Source organism: Anas acuta, chromosome 1 (genome assembly GCF_963932015.1).
Source record: "Anas acuta chromosome 1, bAnaAcu1.1, whole genome shotgun sequence".
Lineage (NCBI taxonomy): Eukaryota > Metazoa > Chordata > Aves > Anseriformes > Anatidae > Anas > Anas acuta.
The window spans coordinates 122,534,697-122,551,627 of NC_088979.1; the positions used below are offsets into that span (position 1 = coordinate 122,534,697).

General features: G+C 42.9%; 1 protein-coding gene across 4 annotated transcripts in view; it reads left to right on the plus strand.

Annotated features, from left to right (window-relative positions):
* Positions 1 to 44: 44 nt before the first annotated feature.
* LOC137864607 (3 beta-hydroxysteroid dehydrogenase/Delta 5-->4-isomerase-like) overlaps positions 45 to 16,931 on the plus strand; it is a 17,933-nt gene continuing 1,046 nt past the window's right edge. Inside the window, exons 1-4 of one of the 4 annotated variants that reach the window (XM_068698861.1) lie at positions 45 to 989; positions 8,973 to 9,195; positions 12,480 to 12,596; positions 13,924 to 14,088. In XM_068698861.1, the coding sequence (XP_068554962.1) occupies positions 9,042 to 9,195; positions 12,480 to 12,596; positions 13,924 to 14,088 (436 nt within the window). In that variant the 5' untranslated portion in view covers positions 45 to 989; positions 8,973 to 9,041. Of the gene's footprint in view, positions 990 to 8,562; positions 8,778 to 8,972; positions 9,196 to 12,479; positions 12,597 to 13,923; positions 14,089 to 16,931 lie in introns of those variants that run through there. The other 3 variants (XM_068698855.1, XM_068698846.1, XM_068698872.1) reach the window with 3 other exon arrangements.

Here is a 16,931-nt window from a genome sequence, read left to right on the forward strand (position 1 = left end):
CATCCTACCACATCAGACTGTAGCTCAAGTTACACACTTTCCTGCTCCAGGTAGTATCACAATCAACGCCTTCCATTGCCTGGGTTTGCCAGGATGAAATCATAGCAGATACAGAAATAAAATGCATAAGCTAACAGGCACCTCAGCTCCCCTTTATGGTGGGATGAGTCTTGTCCTCTGCTTCTAAATGCAGAGAAATGAAGTCACTAGTAACCAAAACAACCCCCTGTGCTTCCCAGAGAGTGAACCTCCTCCTTCACTACATGGTTAACATGGACTGTAAACTCATCCGAGCAGTGGTCAGGACACATGCATCTTCAGAGCACGGTGCCAGTTTGTGACAGTGCGTAAACAACTCTGCTGGTGCTGTGGTCTCTCATAACAACAACCAGGAGATTTTTCTTTTTTTCTTTTTCATATTTTTTTTCCCACATGGATGTTTCCTTTTCTGTAGCATTCTTTAAGTGACATCAAATTTTTCTCCTCTCTCTTCCTTACTCCATCTCCTTTTACCATATTGTTGTCTCTACCAGCCCCCCTTCTCCATTATTTTTCTTCAGAAATATTTCAATCCTCATCTAGGCTATTATTCTTATATATCCCTAGCTAACATGAGCCTTCCAGTGTCACGGACCTTTGCAGATATATGAAAAGCAGCCACAGCCTCCCTCTCCATCCTCCCCAAATAGGCTGCTACCTCCTGCTGGTATCTTTATGCAACACAGACAGGAAAGATTGCTTGGGGAGGGTGTTTTTTTTGTGGCGGTTTGGCAGCGCTAAGGAGAAAACATTGACTCAGGATGGTTGTGTTCCTGGTTTTCCAGCCTGCCAGCAGCCAGCCACCTGCTCTGCTCTCTCCATGCTCTCTTCCCATTCCAGTCTGGGAAGGTTCATGGGAGCACCAGAGCCACTTTCTGTGCTCCAGCCTGGAGAAGGGAGCAAGGAAGAAAGCTGCTGCCTGGAGCTGGGGGAGCCACTGGAGAGCAGAGGTGAGGTAGAGCAAGGGCAGACAGGGCAGAAGTCAGATGATGTTGGTTAATGTCCACTGGGGCTAGTCTGTGCCATAGGCTGCAGCATGAACAGAAGTACCCTCCTCCCATCTGGCAGGGGGCAGCTAGCCTTGGGTAAGCAGAGCACTCTGCTTGATAAGCACCACAGCCACAGGTGGTGGGGAGTACCCTGCACTGGCATCACTTCAGCATTGTCTGAATGTCTGTCATTGTAAGGCTGTGTTTGAAGCCTTATGCATGCATTCCCACCTGGCACTTGTGGAGGGGGTTGCATGCTTCCTTTTTAGAAATAGCAATGGAACCTATTTTTTGTGCTTTTTGTGATCAGCTTTAGCCTCTGGAGTACCAAAAAGGTGCTTTTCACCATTTTTTGCTTACCCAAATGCTGCAGCTACAACGTAATCCACTAAAGATGTGTTTACTCTAAATTCTTCTGCCTAGGAGGAGCTTAACAATGCTTGGATTTTAATCTTTGTGTAATGCTCTCCAAGTAAAGCCATAAACAGAATTCATCTACAATGGCTGAAATTCCTGTGTGGACATTTGGTCTTTGTTATAAATGTGTTATGTAAATCAATGGGGAATTGGGCCAGTGCAACTGGAAATAAGCTGAATCTCAGTGAAGAGTTTAACTGATTTAACTACTCAGGCTTAATCAAGTCGTTTTAAAAGGTCTAGGTAAACTACAAATGAAAACATATAATGTGTCTCTTCTTTAAACATGCAATGTAGTGTTAAAAATACCTGGAAAGAGATATGGCTTCTTGCTTTCTTTAAAGTAATTTTTAAGATCAGACAGCTACGGCTTATATGCTACTTTAGGGCTGCACAAAATGGCTGAGGTATGCTGGGCAGCAAAAGAGAACTGCCATCTTGCTGGGCACCTCCTCTGCTTAGTGCACCTTCCAGTCTTCGTATGCACACAAGACTCCATTTCTTGTACACTCGCAGCTATTTTATTCTTTCTCCCCTCTCCTAATCCCCTGGATATGCAAGAACAGGAAGGACTGAGTCATTCAAAGAAGGATTCAGCTGGTGTGGGGATACCCGAACCCCGGAGCTGTTGTCCAAGGCTCCACCATTCAGCTGGTTCCTCTCCCTGCAGGACTCAAAAAAATCCTGTTGCCCTGCTCTTTGGCATAAATTGAAGCACTTCATGTGATCCATTTTAGGAATGAATCAATTTTATGGATTAGGAATTAATCCATTTTAGGACCGGTTTTCTTCAATGTTTTCATAAATGATTTGGATATAGGACTTGCAAGTTCATGGATGATGGCAAATTGGGTGGAGCTGATGACTCCATCGAGGGTGGTGTGGCCTTGCAGAAAGACAAATTAGAGGGTTGGGCAATCACCAACAACATGAAATTTAACAAGAGCAAGGCCAGGTCCTGCACGTGGGTTGGGACAACCCTATATGTACTGACTGGGGGACAAGTTGCTGGAGGTCAGCCCCCCAGAAAGGGATCTGGGGGTTTTGGTTGACACCAAGCTGAACATGACCCAGCAGTGTGCTCTGGCAGCCAGGAGGGCCAAACATATTCTGGGATGCATGAAGCACTGCTAGCCAGTCAAGGGAAGGGATTGTCCTGCTCTATTCTGCACTGGTGCAGCCTCACCTCACTGTGTGCAGTTTTGGGTGCCACAGTATGAGAAAGACATAAAACTGTTAGAGAGTATACAAATTAGGGCTACAAAGATGAAGGGTCTGGAGGGCAAGATGTACGAGGAGCAGCTGAAGTCACTTGAAGGTTCAGCCTGGAGAAGTGAAGACTGAGGGGAGGCCTCAAGGCAGCCTACAGCTTCTTCACGAGGGGGACCACAGGGGCATGTGCTGATCTCTTCTCTTTGGTGACCCTGGGAGATGTCTTGAAGCTGTGATCAGCAGTTCTGGTTGGTTATCAGGAAAAGGTTCTTCACTGAGAGGCTGGTTGGGCACTGGGACAGGCTCGCCAGGGAAGTGGTCATGGCACCAAGCCTGCTGGAGTTCAAGAAACATGGACAATGCCCTCAGACGCATAGTCTGATATTTTGGGTGGTCCTTTGGGGACCCAGGAGTTGGAATTGATGGTCCTTGTGGGTCCTTTCCAACTCAGGATATTCTGTGATGCCCATACACATTGATTGTTCTGCCTGCTCCCTGCCATTCTTCTTCCTGTGCAGGGATTGGGGGCTGATGGTGAAATAAAAGGAGATCCTGGATTTAAAGACCCTCATGATGCACAGGAAGTAAAACAAAGATTGTACCACTCTTTAGTTTTGGCATCTCGAGTCTTTTAAATACTTCACTCATCAATAGAAATAAACTAAATCAGATTTTCTCCCTGTTCTCATGTGTAGTCTACAGCAGATTTTATACCAACAGAATCTGCAAATATTTTGCTTGATAAAAGCAAAATAAAGTACAGTCCATACATTTTAAAATTAACATTGTTACAGTCTAAAGACAAGTCAGAAAGAGTGAGCAGAGTTCTGGTCAGATGGCTAGGACTGGGACTCAGAGGACTCAGCATTTCTACTTGTTTTCTGCTAGACTTTCTCCAGGTTTTTCTGAATTGTACAACCAGGGTATAAAAATGCAGAGCAGTGATGGAATATCTTCTACCAACCTGCTGCTCCATCTTTGTGTGGTTGTCTTCTTTAAGATACCAAGCAGATTTCAGGGCTATGTGTGTAGTGTCCCCTGCTACCCCTCTCCTCCAGGGCCAGGGGGATTTGAGAACTAAGCAGGACTATCAGCAATGAGTGCCATTTCCTTAATGCACAAATGCAGCAATAAGAGCAATAAATATTTTCCCAGTTAAGGTTGTGCCAGTGTCATGCCACAGTGATCAAGTACCAAAGGAGAGGGCTCTGGAAGTGCCAACTGTACTCTCCCATAGAGCTGTGGGCACCGGTATTTATCTGGTGTGACACAGAGCAGACAAAATGAGGCAAAATAGGGTACCATTAAGATCTGGGCACATACAACTCACAGCAATGAGCTTTGCAATTGGCAACTGTCATTTTGCCCCCTTCCCTGGCGTGGGTGAGAGGAGCCACGCTACCAAGTAACCTTCTGCATAAGCCCTAAGGTGGCCGTAAGAAGGCAGAAAAGAGAAGCTAGCTCTGTTAGTTCACCCTGTTTAGACCTGAATTTCTCACAGAGATAAAAGTGTCTGCAGTGATCTCCCAGAGGCCTTCACATGGAGGCCTTTCTCTTTGTTCCAGTAATAACAAACCTTGTAGGCAGACTTATAGCCAGGCAGATAAGACTCAAGAATAATAGCACATCGCACTCTATGATGAACTTCAAGGCTGTACAAGAAGGGGCTAAATGAACGGTGATTGTTCAGTCCCAAGAGGGCTAAATAAAGGTGGAGGAGGGGCTCTTACCACTGCCTTTTGCTACCCAATTGGAGGGAACACAGAAGGTGCAGCCTGACTTCTCACATGTGCATAGGAAAAGAATGAAAGACAGTGGGCATGAGCTGCAGTGAGGGAAATTCCAGTTAGAAATTAGTGGAGAAAAATTCTTCATAAGGGTGGTCACACACTGCAGTGGGACCCCAGAGGTTTAGCGAAACCTGCATCCTTCGAGGCATTCAGAGCTTGACTGTCCAAAACCCTGAGCAACCTCATCTAAACTGACATCATTGTGAGAAGAAACCTCCAGAGGCTCCTTTCAAAGTTGTTGGGGAACATCAGCCTAAAACAGTAAGAGCAATATATCAGATCTGTACCCTGTCTTACTACCATGGAGCTGCTGAGGAAACACTTAAATTGTGAAAGAGACCCCAGAAAACATTTTCTGAGGAAAATAAAAATATTTGGTGAGTGAGCTTAAAAGAAGAGCTCACAGGGTTCCACTAGGCTGAGAGGCTATTGTACAAGCCCATTCTACAAGTTTTCCAAGACTTTGGAAGTTTTCTATGATCTAGATTAAGCTTTTGCCTGTGTATACCAAAGGCACACGCCCCCTTTCTACACTCTGTCCTGCTGCTTTCTATGTTTGATTGTTGTGAATATCTCTCATGCAAATTTAAGCAAGGTCAAATCTTCCCCAAAAGCTGTGCCCAAAGAGACTGTAAACATGTGGGTTAAGAACTAATCAAACCCTGCTGCCTTCCAACATCCCTGGAGGATGTAGCAGGGACGTGGAGTCAGGCTATTTACAAGGGTAGTTTATCTACAAAATGGATCCAAATTAAACATTTTCCTTTGGCATATGTTGCAAATTTCTACGGCTTTTAGATATGTAATTCACTCATCAATTTCAGTTGAGGAAACGCAGTTCTACCTAAAAGTAAAGGGAAAAAGAGACTAAATGTTTGTTTCTAGTTAATTGCTCAGCACAATTGTCTAAGCACACGAGCAAGGAATATTAAAGTAAGTCTTTCTGATCATGAAGATCATGTAAGGAAAGAGTACAGTCATTTTCTCCCTTCTACCAAAAGAAATTGATACTACTGCAAAAGGAGAGATTTTCTTTGTTGGACTTGAATACACAAAAACATTGAGGCCTCTTAAGGTGGTGATCATCATACCTTTGTTGAAGTGTCTTAAAACTATTCCTCACTATGTGAAGCTGTGTTTAGTCAGTCAGCATACTGATCCAATAGTTAATAATTTAAGTCTTGTTGCCCCTTGTCAATGTGTAATCAGAAGACAAAGGAAAATGTTTTCAGGGAACAGTGCCTACCATCCTGAAGGGGAGAACCTACCCTTGGTACATCTGTGACTCAAAGTACACCCACTTTTCCAGAGCTGCCAGCATGTAGACATTTAAGCTTACAGGCACATGATGTTAAGAAACATGTTCATTCTTAATATGAGAAACATATGGATTTGTCATGTTTTTTTTTTTTTTTTTTTTTTTTTTTTTTTCTGGTCACAATTACTCTATGCTTAGACAGCAAAAGGTCCAGTTAAAATAATAAGCATGTCTTTGCTTTTGTCTGCTTCAGTTCTCATCAGCCCGGACAACCAGGCACAATCTAGCGACCTAAAGCAGACTTTTTTTTTTCTGGACAAAGGGATCTGGCCTTCTCTTCCTACTCCTAGATGGTTTCTTTTGCCTGATTGAGCAGTAATACATCACTTCTGTAAAAACATACTACTTTTATCCTACCTAAAGCTTATGTGTTCTGCAAAGGTTATTTTATTTATTCATTCTAGTGCCATGTTTCAGTTTGTTCTAAGTGCTGCTGGGAATTTTTCTTTCACTATTTCTCTCTTTCTGTTTTCTCATCTCCGCTCTGCTCAGCACTTCTTTTCACCCCCTCCCCACCTCATGATCCCTTTTTCTCCTTGTGGCAAGTGTAAGAAAATGTGTTCTCCTAATACCAGCCAGCCATTGCCCAAAAGTATTTCTGTCACAGTAGGCACCAAGAAAGCTGGAGCACCAACCCTGTTCCTGGGCCATCAGATTAGTAACATGGGTGCAATGGGACACAGTGGGTTGCACAGGTATTATGCTATCTGCTTAGTCCGTGAATGGCAATTCTCCAATACAAGCCAAAATTTTTGCAAGCAATGATTTTCTGAAATGCAGCTTTTAGAAATGCAACCCATTCCTGTCCACCTCTGTATACATCAGGAAAATATCAGATTGTGAAGGCCTTGTTTTATGATAAAGCCAAGGAGGAGGAAGACAATATAGTTAAAAATGACTGCACCCTGACACAGAGTGCAGTGTTGGCAAACTTTTTAGATGATGTTAAATTTTGTTTTAGTCTGCAAATCCCTAGCCGATGCTATAGCCTTGAATTCTTTCAATTTGTTCCTAGTGGTTAGGGGTCTGACGTGCTCTGGCCTCACTGCTCACTGAAGCTGCTCTGTAAGCACTCTCTGGGGTGTACAGTCCTTTCCAGCATCTGCCTGCATGTGCTTCAGGCAGTACCAGAGCCACTCTGTTTGGCAGCACAGAGGAGCTGTCGTGCTACCTTGCAACACCACAGAGCAGCGCCAAAAAAGAAACTGAAGGTGAGGAAGTTCACTCTAGGCAAAATCACAGGAAAGCACCAGCAAGCACCAGTGGGTCTTAAACTGAGCAAAGTGCCACCGTCTGATCTCTGACATCCACAAAAGGCAATTCAAATGAGGGCTGCTGTGTAGTGATATGTGAAATTCACTCAAACTGTCCCTACAGTCCTCTACACAGCATTCATGTTATGTCAAGTGCTGTTCCAGCTAAGCTCAGGAATACTAATAGATAAGCATGGTGTAAGAAAATGTTTCATATTCTAAGAGGCTCTATTGCATTGTGTCTTTTTATAATGCCTCTTTCAGGCATTTTATTTCCTTTCTAAAGGTAAAAACGAAGTACCATTTCTGAGAAGACCATTTCTGCAGCAGCAGACTTATTTTTCCTTGCAAAATGCACATACTGCACAAAATTAATTTGCACTAGCTTCTGATATGAACATACAGAGTCAAGGTCCAGTCTGAGAGGAGCCAAGGAAAGAATCACAATTAACTTTCTTTTAAAGCTTTGTGGGGGTCAGAGAAGGATTTTCAAGGACAGTGTCATTGAAACAGTTGCCAAAATTTTATCATCTGTGTCATCCAGAAGTTCTCTTCGCCTCGAACAAAGATGGTTTTGCTTTCTTGCGGTTATTTGAAGGTGCAGTTTTGCTCTAAAAACATAATGATGGGGGATGATGTTCCTATAGCTTTTCTCCAGGGCTCTCTTTAGTGATTGAACCAAAATCATGACCACAGAATAAAGCAGGGAATTTGGGGAATTTAATGCAAAAATACAATGCAGCATTTTTAGAGATCCACTCCAGCTATGCCTGAAATCAGTGGCCCTCTTTCCAGTGATCTCAGTGATTACTTGTGTTTTTGGGATGCTTTGTCATTTCCCATAGCAGCTTTTAAGGTGGCTATCTGTTCAACATCTTGCTTCAGTCTTCCTATCTATGTTTGAGAGAGAGAAAAATAGAGCTCAAGTCAGGGCATTCTGCTAGGATACAAAGACCCAGGAAGGCAATGTAAATATTATGCACTTCAAACTTATACCTAAGCCTTACCCTGGTCCCACACTAGGAAAGAGTTTTGCTAGGACTGTAGTGAACCTCTAGTGAGGTGTTTTATGTTGGAAATGTAAAAAATAATGACACAGTTCACTCTAAAGCAAGCCACAGCCTTATTTTGATGAGATACTCTAACACCAGGTATTTCAGAAGTAAATCTTTCTTTCCGGCAGCTTTATTTAACCGCTCTATACTTCAGAACATTTAATCACTTCAAAAGCCTCAAGTATCCTGAACAAATACAAAATCCCTTTTCTCACACAGAGTTAGAAATCCCTGCTATAATGGGGGAGCCCAGCATCCAAAAAACTAGAGAAGAGTTGGCATCACCAACAGTGTAAACAGCTACTCCTGCTATTTACATTTAATGTTAATGTTCTCTCCCTTCATATTAACATTGTGTTACACAAGCAAGCACAGCTACAGAGAGTTATGAGAGTGAGGATTTATCCTCCTAGGACTTAGGGCCAAATCTAACAAGGCATTCAGACCTCGCTGCATCAAGGACATTCCTCTGAGAGGGGAGGGGTGGAAGCATCACATTCATTTGTAGCAAAGAAAATGTGAGAGGGAGGGGAAGCAAAATGTCCAAGGTAGTGCAGTGTAGTATATAAATGCAAGAAAATCTCCTCCACAGTCTTCTGAATGCTAGAGGTGGAACGAAGGATTGAAGCAGACATCAGTGAGGTTTGTTTAGCATTGAAGTTGATATTGAGCATTTTCGGAATTAACTTCTTCAGTTTGAAATAGTAAATATTTTTTCTCTGTGCATGGAAAAATGTGTAAGCTATTTCTGTATAGGAATAGACAGCAGAAGTTAGAAATGCTTTTAAAATTATTGTTCAATGTAGGGGTCAGTTTGCTTTTCAATATTCTGTCTTTCTGGTAACACTTTGGGATCTGTAAAGACTCTGGAGGCTGATGTCCTGTGTCTGTTTTCTCAGGCAGGAGGAGAAACTGCCAGTTAAACTTCAAGAGAGAGCCATTTTGGCATTGACAAGCAACCCAGAGCAATGTCACTGGCTGGGGTAAGCTGTCTGGTGACCGGAGCAGGAGGATTTCTTGGCAGGAGGATTGTCCAGTTACTGCTGGAAGAAGAGGAGGCACTGGCTGAGATTCGGCTGCTGGACAAAGCCTTTAGCAGTGAAGCACTCAGGAGCTTTGGAAGTGAGTACCATCTTGTGAGGATGATGCTTTGTGGGTATGTGTGCTTTTGTCTCAGGTGTATAGCTTGGGCACCCTTACCTCCCAGCCTAACCCGTTTTTTTAGACACAGGCTTTATTTCAGGGGGTTCTTGCTTTATCCAGCACAGAAATCAGGCATAAAACTTAACAGCAAGACTTCTCTTTGCCAGAGCCTGAGCCTTCGCAAGGTCAGAAGAGAGACCAGTATACTTGTAGAGCAGCAAACAGCTGCCTTAAGCCTGGCTTCTAATTGCATCAAAACCCACATGAATGCAAAAAATCTCACCCTTCCCCTGGGGAGAAGGAAAATGAAGCCAGTGCTGTATCTGTGGGACAGTGTAACCCAGAGCATGCTGCCCTGGGCTCTGATGTGCAAGTGGCAAAGTTGTGGGTGCCAGTTTTCTCCAACCTGTGATCAATTAGATTAACACAAGCCTGCGTGGGCTGAGATTTGTGAGGTAATAGCTTAAAATTTGGTTGCTATTATGAATACTGTAGTTGCCTGGCTAGCAGAACTCTTTCGTGGTATGCACAGAAGGGCCAGGACTCATTTGCAGAAGACAAGTCAGGGTTTGTTTTCTTGAATGGACTGGAGACAGCATAAATGAGTGATGCACCCACAGCCAGAAGCAGTATGTGGTGGAGAAATCAGCTCAGAGTATTGTGCTTAAAATGTCCCACTTCCTGGCATCCTGAGCACTTCTATTAAAATATCACATGGGTACCTAAATTTGGTCATACTCACGAGTCCCTACCATACAGACACTTAATCAACATGCTTTCCTCCATCACATCTTAACCTCAAAACCATTCTTCCTCCATACTGACATTATCTATGTGGGAATCTGTACAGAATACCTGCACACAATTTGTTAAAGAGCCACAATCTTTCCATAAAGTGCTGAAGTGTCAGTGAAGAACAGTAACAGCGCAGCATAAACCTGGTGCAAATTGCACAAGCCTTTAGGAAGGTTTTATATAATCTTGACTTCCTCTTCATTAAATCTCATTCACCATTTCACTTGCTTGATGCTCTTGAGCCTCACAGCAGTCCTTTCTGCTCTGATTTCCAGGCAGGTCCCACAGCCTGCAATTGCAGTATGCACAAGCTTCTGCAGCACCAGTAGTGTGTGTGGTTTAGCACTGATGCAGCAGGGCACCACAGAAACATCTGCTCTGTGCCATGAAAACTTTGTGGGGACTGTGGAGCTTCCTGCAGAGCAAAAACAACTGCGTGTGTGAGCACAGTCTTGGCTGGGCTGCCGCGGAGTTTTTGCTGATCCTTTTTTTTTTTTTTTTGTTAAAAAGAAAGCTCTGTGCCGTCTTTCCTTTTCCTCCCACCTTTCCTTCCTGAACATTGCCCAGATACCACCCTCTCCTATTCTTACTTTATTCCTGCTGCCTATCTGACCAGCACAGGAGGAAGGGAAAAATCAGATATCAGAACATTTTTTATTTTTTCTTTTCCCACACAGACAGGTAGTAGGAAGAGCAGGCAAGCAGTTCAGGTATGTTTGGACTGCCTTAGGCCCTTACATTTGAACTGGTGGTCCTTCTGTCTGTATCAGCCTCTATAGCTGTACCTCTTCATGTGCTTGTGCTCAGGACTACCTGAAATAGTTTCCTACCATTCCCTCTCAAGTCCTTCCATAGCACAGCACTTGCTATTCACAATGCAAAACCTGTGGGGCTGAAGTCTTCTCCACCATTATTTCTCCCCATTAGTATTCTCTCCGTTATTTCTCCTGTAGGGATTTTGGCTTACTGGCACACGTTGTTTGGATTTCTTGTATAGCCAGGAGCAGGGCTGAGTCATTTTCTTTCTCACTGAACTCTTGAGCACATTTTGCTTGCAGTATCTTTGCAGAGTCAGGGTTGTAGCTAGTAATACAGGAGCACATACAAGTTGAACATCCCAGTAGCTGAAACTGCGACAGAATAAACATCTCAGCCCCCACAGACTAAAGACACTAATAAATTGCATTAAAAATGCAATTGCCTTTACAAAGGAAAAAAAAAATTGAAATTAAATTGAAATTAAAAATGAAAAAATTGCCTTAAAAATGAAAATACAATGCAATTTCTAATTTTATCCCATGAATGAAATAATTAGATCATTTTTATGAAGCATCCACTTAATCAGGAAAGTGGAGAGCTCTCATGAGCGCCTCTACCCACCATCCACCCTGCAGCCCTTAGGAGCTCCGTAAAAGAGCACCAAGTACTTCAAGCTCCTGAAATCCCACAGACATTACTGGGTGCTTGAACTTTAAAGAAGACTTTGAATAAAGAAAGACAATTTAGGGCAAATAGTCTAACTGCATTGCTGAGTCAGACAGGACATTGTATTTTACTAAGTAAGCATTACATTTCCAAGCAAAAAGTACCCTGTAGCAAGCAGGGAGCATTGCTCGCAGCAGCTCAGAAGCCAGAAAAACCATTGGTGAAGTACAAGAAGCTTTCTTAGTGGCTATGTGCTTTCTCATAACTACAGAATGCAAAAATGGAGAGCTGGGTTGAATTTATTCCCTTCCTCCCTCTTCTACCTGATGCACACACAGGTTTTGATGCCTGGGCAATGGTCTATGAAGACAGAAATCAAGTTTCTCCCTGCTGTCCGTCTCATACTGAAACCACTGTCTCTATCATTCATTTTTTCCCTCTCTCTACTTTCAAGCTCACCTGTCGTTTTCCTCTTCCCAGAGCACACCAAGAGCAGTCTGCTGATTCCTCAGAGATAGCTTATGTTGGTAAGGCAGTGAACAAAGTCCATGTTCTATTTTCAAGGGCAACTTCTTCTGACCAAAGCAGGAGTCAGGAGCAGCTTTCCCGTCTCATATCACACACACAACTTAAATTGCAAGCCCAAGCAAGGCACAAAGCAGCTGCACAGTAGCTTTCCAATGACCAGTACCAGTTGTCTCTGTGCTCAGCTTTATAAAAGGCAGTTTCTTTTATATTTTTCCTGAAAGCTTTGGTTTTCATGTGTAAAAACCTCAATTTGCCTAGCTTCAGCCTAGGTACAGTTACCACTCTGAAGTGAATTTATGTCAGAATTTACATTGTGAAAAACATATCTTTCAATCAATTCACAGTGGAGATCACTATAAACCACCTGAAAACACAGCCTTAGGAAATAAATGCATTCTGTAAAATAAAAGAGCACCAGACAGCACGCGGCAGTAGTAGTGCTGGAGGGCAGCAACTCTAGTTTTAGTGAGAGTTCTGTAAATGTTGAGTATTTAGATTCCTGTTTCATATTTCAGATCAAGAAGCTGTAAAGAGGGGAAAAAAAATCCCTCAAACTTGTTGCATGAGAATAATTGTTAAATTAATGCAGGATGAAATTCTGTCTGGTTCCACAAATGAGGAGAGAAAAACAGGTAAAACGATTAAAAGATAATTCCTACATGTATGCATTTCTATTTCTTAGCAGCTGTATCTGTTAGTGTTTTTCCACTAAAGATATGGGATGAAATCCTGCCTGCTTTGGAGACAGCGACAAAAAAAGAGGGTAGACAAGATTTCGGTCACGGCTCAGGCTAAAAGCTGTACAAATTTTATCAAATTCTCCCCTTATCTAAACGGGCCATTGAGTTCCTCTGGAAGAGGGCACAGCATCGGCCTGTGCCTCGGAGCCCCCTGCCAGTAGCTGTGCCTGGGGAGCCCTCTAGCGCACGCACAGCAGAGGCTCAGGAGAGGATAAGTGTTGCTGTAGTGACACTGAGTCCTTAGAAGATGTACATCATGCTGAGAAAGTCTTCTCCCACGACACAGCTGCAACCAGGCCACCAGATTTGGCAGGAGGGCAGCATGTCGCCGGGCTGCAAGTTTCTCCATGCCATCAGCCTGTGCTGACTCAATTTTGAAGCGTAGTTCTGGACTGTATTAGGATGCTGTGCAGCAAAATTTAGCAGAAGCGTGGCTCCAAGATCGAGAACTGTCACACACCTTAGCTGCTGGGGAGTGAGGGAGCTTGACCAGGAGCATCAGGGATTAAAGCAAGCCAGGGCTGAGGAGTGTAGCCTTGAGAGTTCAGATTTGGACCAGAAGGATATGGTTGCTAAAAATGGTCCCACTGTCCACAAGCTGAAATGGAGCCAGCACTAGAGTTATAAGAGGCATGGTAAATTGTGACCTAGGTAGGTAAAAAAGGAGTGGTGCCAGAACTGTAAGTAATGTATTAGAAGATTTGCAACATGAGCAAAGTCAAGGAGCAGGAATTAGGTGTGAACACAGCTCTGTGTACACATTCATCACCTGAAGATGTGAGCATGAAGTGCCTGGCTGTTTGGTACTTGGATTAACACTTTTATTAATAGCCAGTCACCAGAACATACATAGCTAAAGCTTCTCCCTCTGAAATTTAAAACAGATTGATGTCATACCTGAAGGAAGCTTCAGGCCCTTGACAGAAGTGGGGAAATTTCATTTAAAAAACAAACAAGCAAAAAACATGTCAAATTTTGGCTGCAAACATATGGTAGGTAAAGCAACATAGACCTGTACAGCACTGTAGTTAGCACTTGGCAATACAGCCACTGGAAAACACCTCCTGTTTTGCCAGCCTTAAAATATTGCTTCTGTTCCTGGGCGGTCAGCAGCACCCAGGAACAGCTTCAGCATCTACGCAGCCCTTCACCACTCCTGTCAGAGCTCAATTTACGGTGCCCAGCAGGTCTTTTGCTTTGCTGTCTGCTTCCCTTGCAGGATTCCAGGGCAAGACAGAGGTGAAAATCCTGGAGGGGGACATCCGAGATGTGACATTCCTGTACCATGCCTGCCAGGGGGTCTCCCTCGTCATCCACACAGCTTCCATCATTGACTTCTTGGGCCTTGTAGAGACACAGCTGCTCTGGGAAGTCAATGTAACAGGTAAGCAGGCAAAGCACCTTCCTCAGACCTCTTTCTATTAAGTGCTGATCATCATCCGCTCAGGAAAGGGAACACCTGACATGATTTGGTTTTGAGTCAGATTCACTGGGTTGTTGTGCAGTTTGCACAGCTACACGTGAGTGAAAGCCATACATAGCCCTATGCAGCTCTGGCCACCTCTACAGCCAGCGTGCATCAGTCACGCTCTGCAGGGCACTGCAGGGCTGTTCACTCTTGTTTAGCACTCACATACACCCATCCTGAGATCTGCACAGTCTTTGCCTTTAAAGGGGAAAGTCATAATTTCATGCTCAGTGGACCTTTTTGGAAGCAATTAATCTCTGAAATCCCAATATGCATCTAAAAAAAAATCTGTAACACAATTGCTTGCATACATTTTCCAGTTTTTACAAATACTACAGGCTTTCACTGCAACTACAGGAAACTTTGATTGCCAGTGCCCCAGACCGTGCGTCTCTCTGCTTCCTATTCTTTTCCTTCTTCTTCTTTTCATTTGCCTTCACTTGCTGTTATGTCTCTGTGTGTATGAATGCAGTTCAGAGAACAGGTACTTTCCCACTTTGAGCTCATTACTAAGATTTCCCTGGCAATCTCAAGGCTGTGGAAGGGAGGGTTTTTAGTGACTTCAGCAATGGGATCTCCCTTTCTACTAAGGGCTTCCTGTTCCTTGTAAAGAAAGGTCAGATTAAGGTGGAAGGTTTGGGCTCAGGAATGGCCCGTGTGGTATCAGCTGTCAGGAAATTTCAATATATTTCCTAAAAGAACAAGTGCATCCCCCTTCCTGTGATCCCTCTCTATGCCTTTCAGTAAACAGGTTCTGCTTACCCTCCATGCATGCTGATCTCTCAGGCTGTGTTGCTCCAGCTCCTGGGTGAGGATTTGGGGAAGATGTTCTTATTTACATTGATAGTTTTTCTGGTCCTTTGTTCTTCTCTACCACAGGCAAAGGCCTTCTTCACAGAAAAATATGGAACATATTTGTACAGGCAACACTTTTACAAATATTGGCTATGCTCCAGTGCTCAGAGGAAGAGAGTGTTCTTTGTAGATGAGTTGTCTCTTACACACATCTTAAAAACAGTGAGATGTCATATTTGTCATTTCAGCCTGGCCTATCACCTGCCTATTTAGCTTCCAGAGCCTTTCATTTCTAGTCACTCAAAGCCACAGATTGAAAGTGGCCACAAATTGGGGCCCAGAAGGTAGTTTTTCAGGTCCCTGCCAGGAGGGAAGAGCAAAAAAGGAAGTTCTTGTAAACATGTCAAATTTTTGGTATGAAAAATAAATACACAGGGGCTGTCGTTCAGAGAGGAGATTTATAAAGCTTTCTCTTTATGACCATCCTCCTGTTACAATCTGTTTTTCACAGCAGAATGTGTTGCCTATACCCCTTAAAAAATACAAAATAAAAATTAAATGTCCCAAAAGCAGAACGGAGCAGGATCAGAGCTAGAAGGTTTATTTGTTTGCAGTGTTATTCCTTTCAGCAGGTTTAGACTTAGGCACAAAATATTCAGATTCCCCCTGACAGAGTGTGTCTTTGGGTAAAATAATTTGGGCTGTGAGGGTTAGCTGAAAACAAGTGGTAAAATGAAAGCACACACCAGTACTGCTTGCAGATCAAATAGCCACTAAGGTCAGTTGCTAAATATTAAAGTCCTCTTCCCTTTTCTCCTCCACTTCTACTCTGATGCTCTTTCAGCTTTCCAACCAGCCAAGACACTGCTATGTACTTCACGGGCATGCAGCATGAAAGTTTTGTTTCTCCTAGAAAACAAAATTTTTATAATAAAAATGTGTCAAGGAACCAGATGTGTGTGTTCACAAACCAGAACATAAGCAAACAAATTCTAGTTAATTCCCACTCCTTTTTTTTTTTTTTTTTTTTAATTAAAAAATCTGCCTTGCTTCTAATTCAGGCCTATAAACATAGGACACCTAAGGAGGGAAAGTTTCCAGCTCTTTTCAGCTTACCCAGATGGGAGCAGTCTGGACGGGAGACCCAGCCTCCCCCACGGGAGCTGACAAAATCCAAGCACATATAGGGGATGGGTCTGGTAACTAAGAGATTGCACTTCTTTTGGCAACCCCATTCTCCAAATGGAAACCTCCATACTTCAAGCCTTTTGAATGGGATCTCACAAAGGTGATGTGACAAAGCAAGTGCATGTGGATGTGGCATCTCCACATTCAGACCTCAGGTGGGAGTGTGAGAACCTCAGTGAATTGTAAATTAAATTTGCTGTGATGCAGGTGTTTTCTCTGGCTCACATTTCACACAATGCCTCAAGGGTACAGTATCTTTTTAGGAAGAGAAGAGACTTATAATAAATTTTTAGGAGTAAGGGAATTAAATAATAATTAAATATAATCCAAACAAAAGTGCCCTCTATGAATCAGTTCTTCAGGTCTATATTCAAGCCTGGTTCTTGCAATGCTGACTGAAACCAGAAGGACTTTGTGCAAATAGAACTTACAGACCTGGTCCATGGAAGATTTACTTTATTACCTGCTAAGTCAAAGATGCTCAAGTTCCCATTACTGTAAAAACCTTTTCATTTTTTACCATGCAACCTTCATTTCATGAGTTAACACTTAACCATGTGCTGTTAAAAATATAGCACATTTTGTTAGGGTGAAATTGATCCCAAATGGATATCAACTACTAAGATAATTTTATGTTTACTTTGTTAAAACTTGCTATCTTTTTTGATTTTATCCAGCTCCTCTGTACTTTATTGCTTTCCCATATTTTTCAAACAGCATCAATGGCAGGAATAGCTAATTAAACTATTACTATATTTAATATAACTTACTAATTA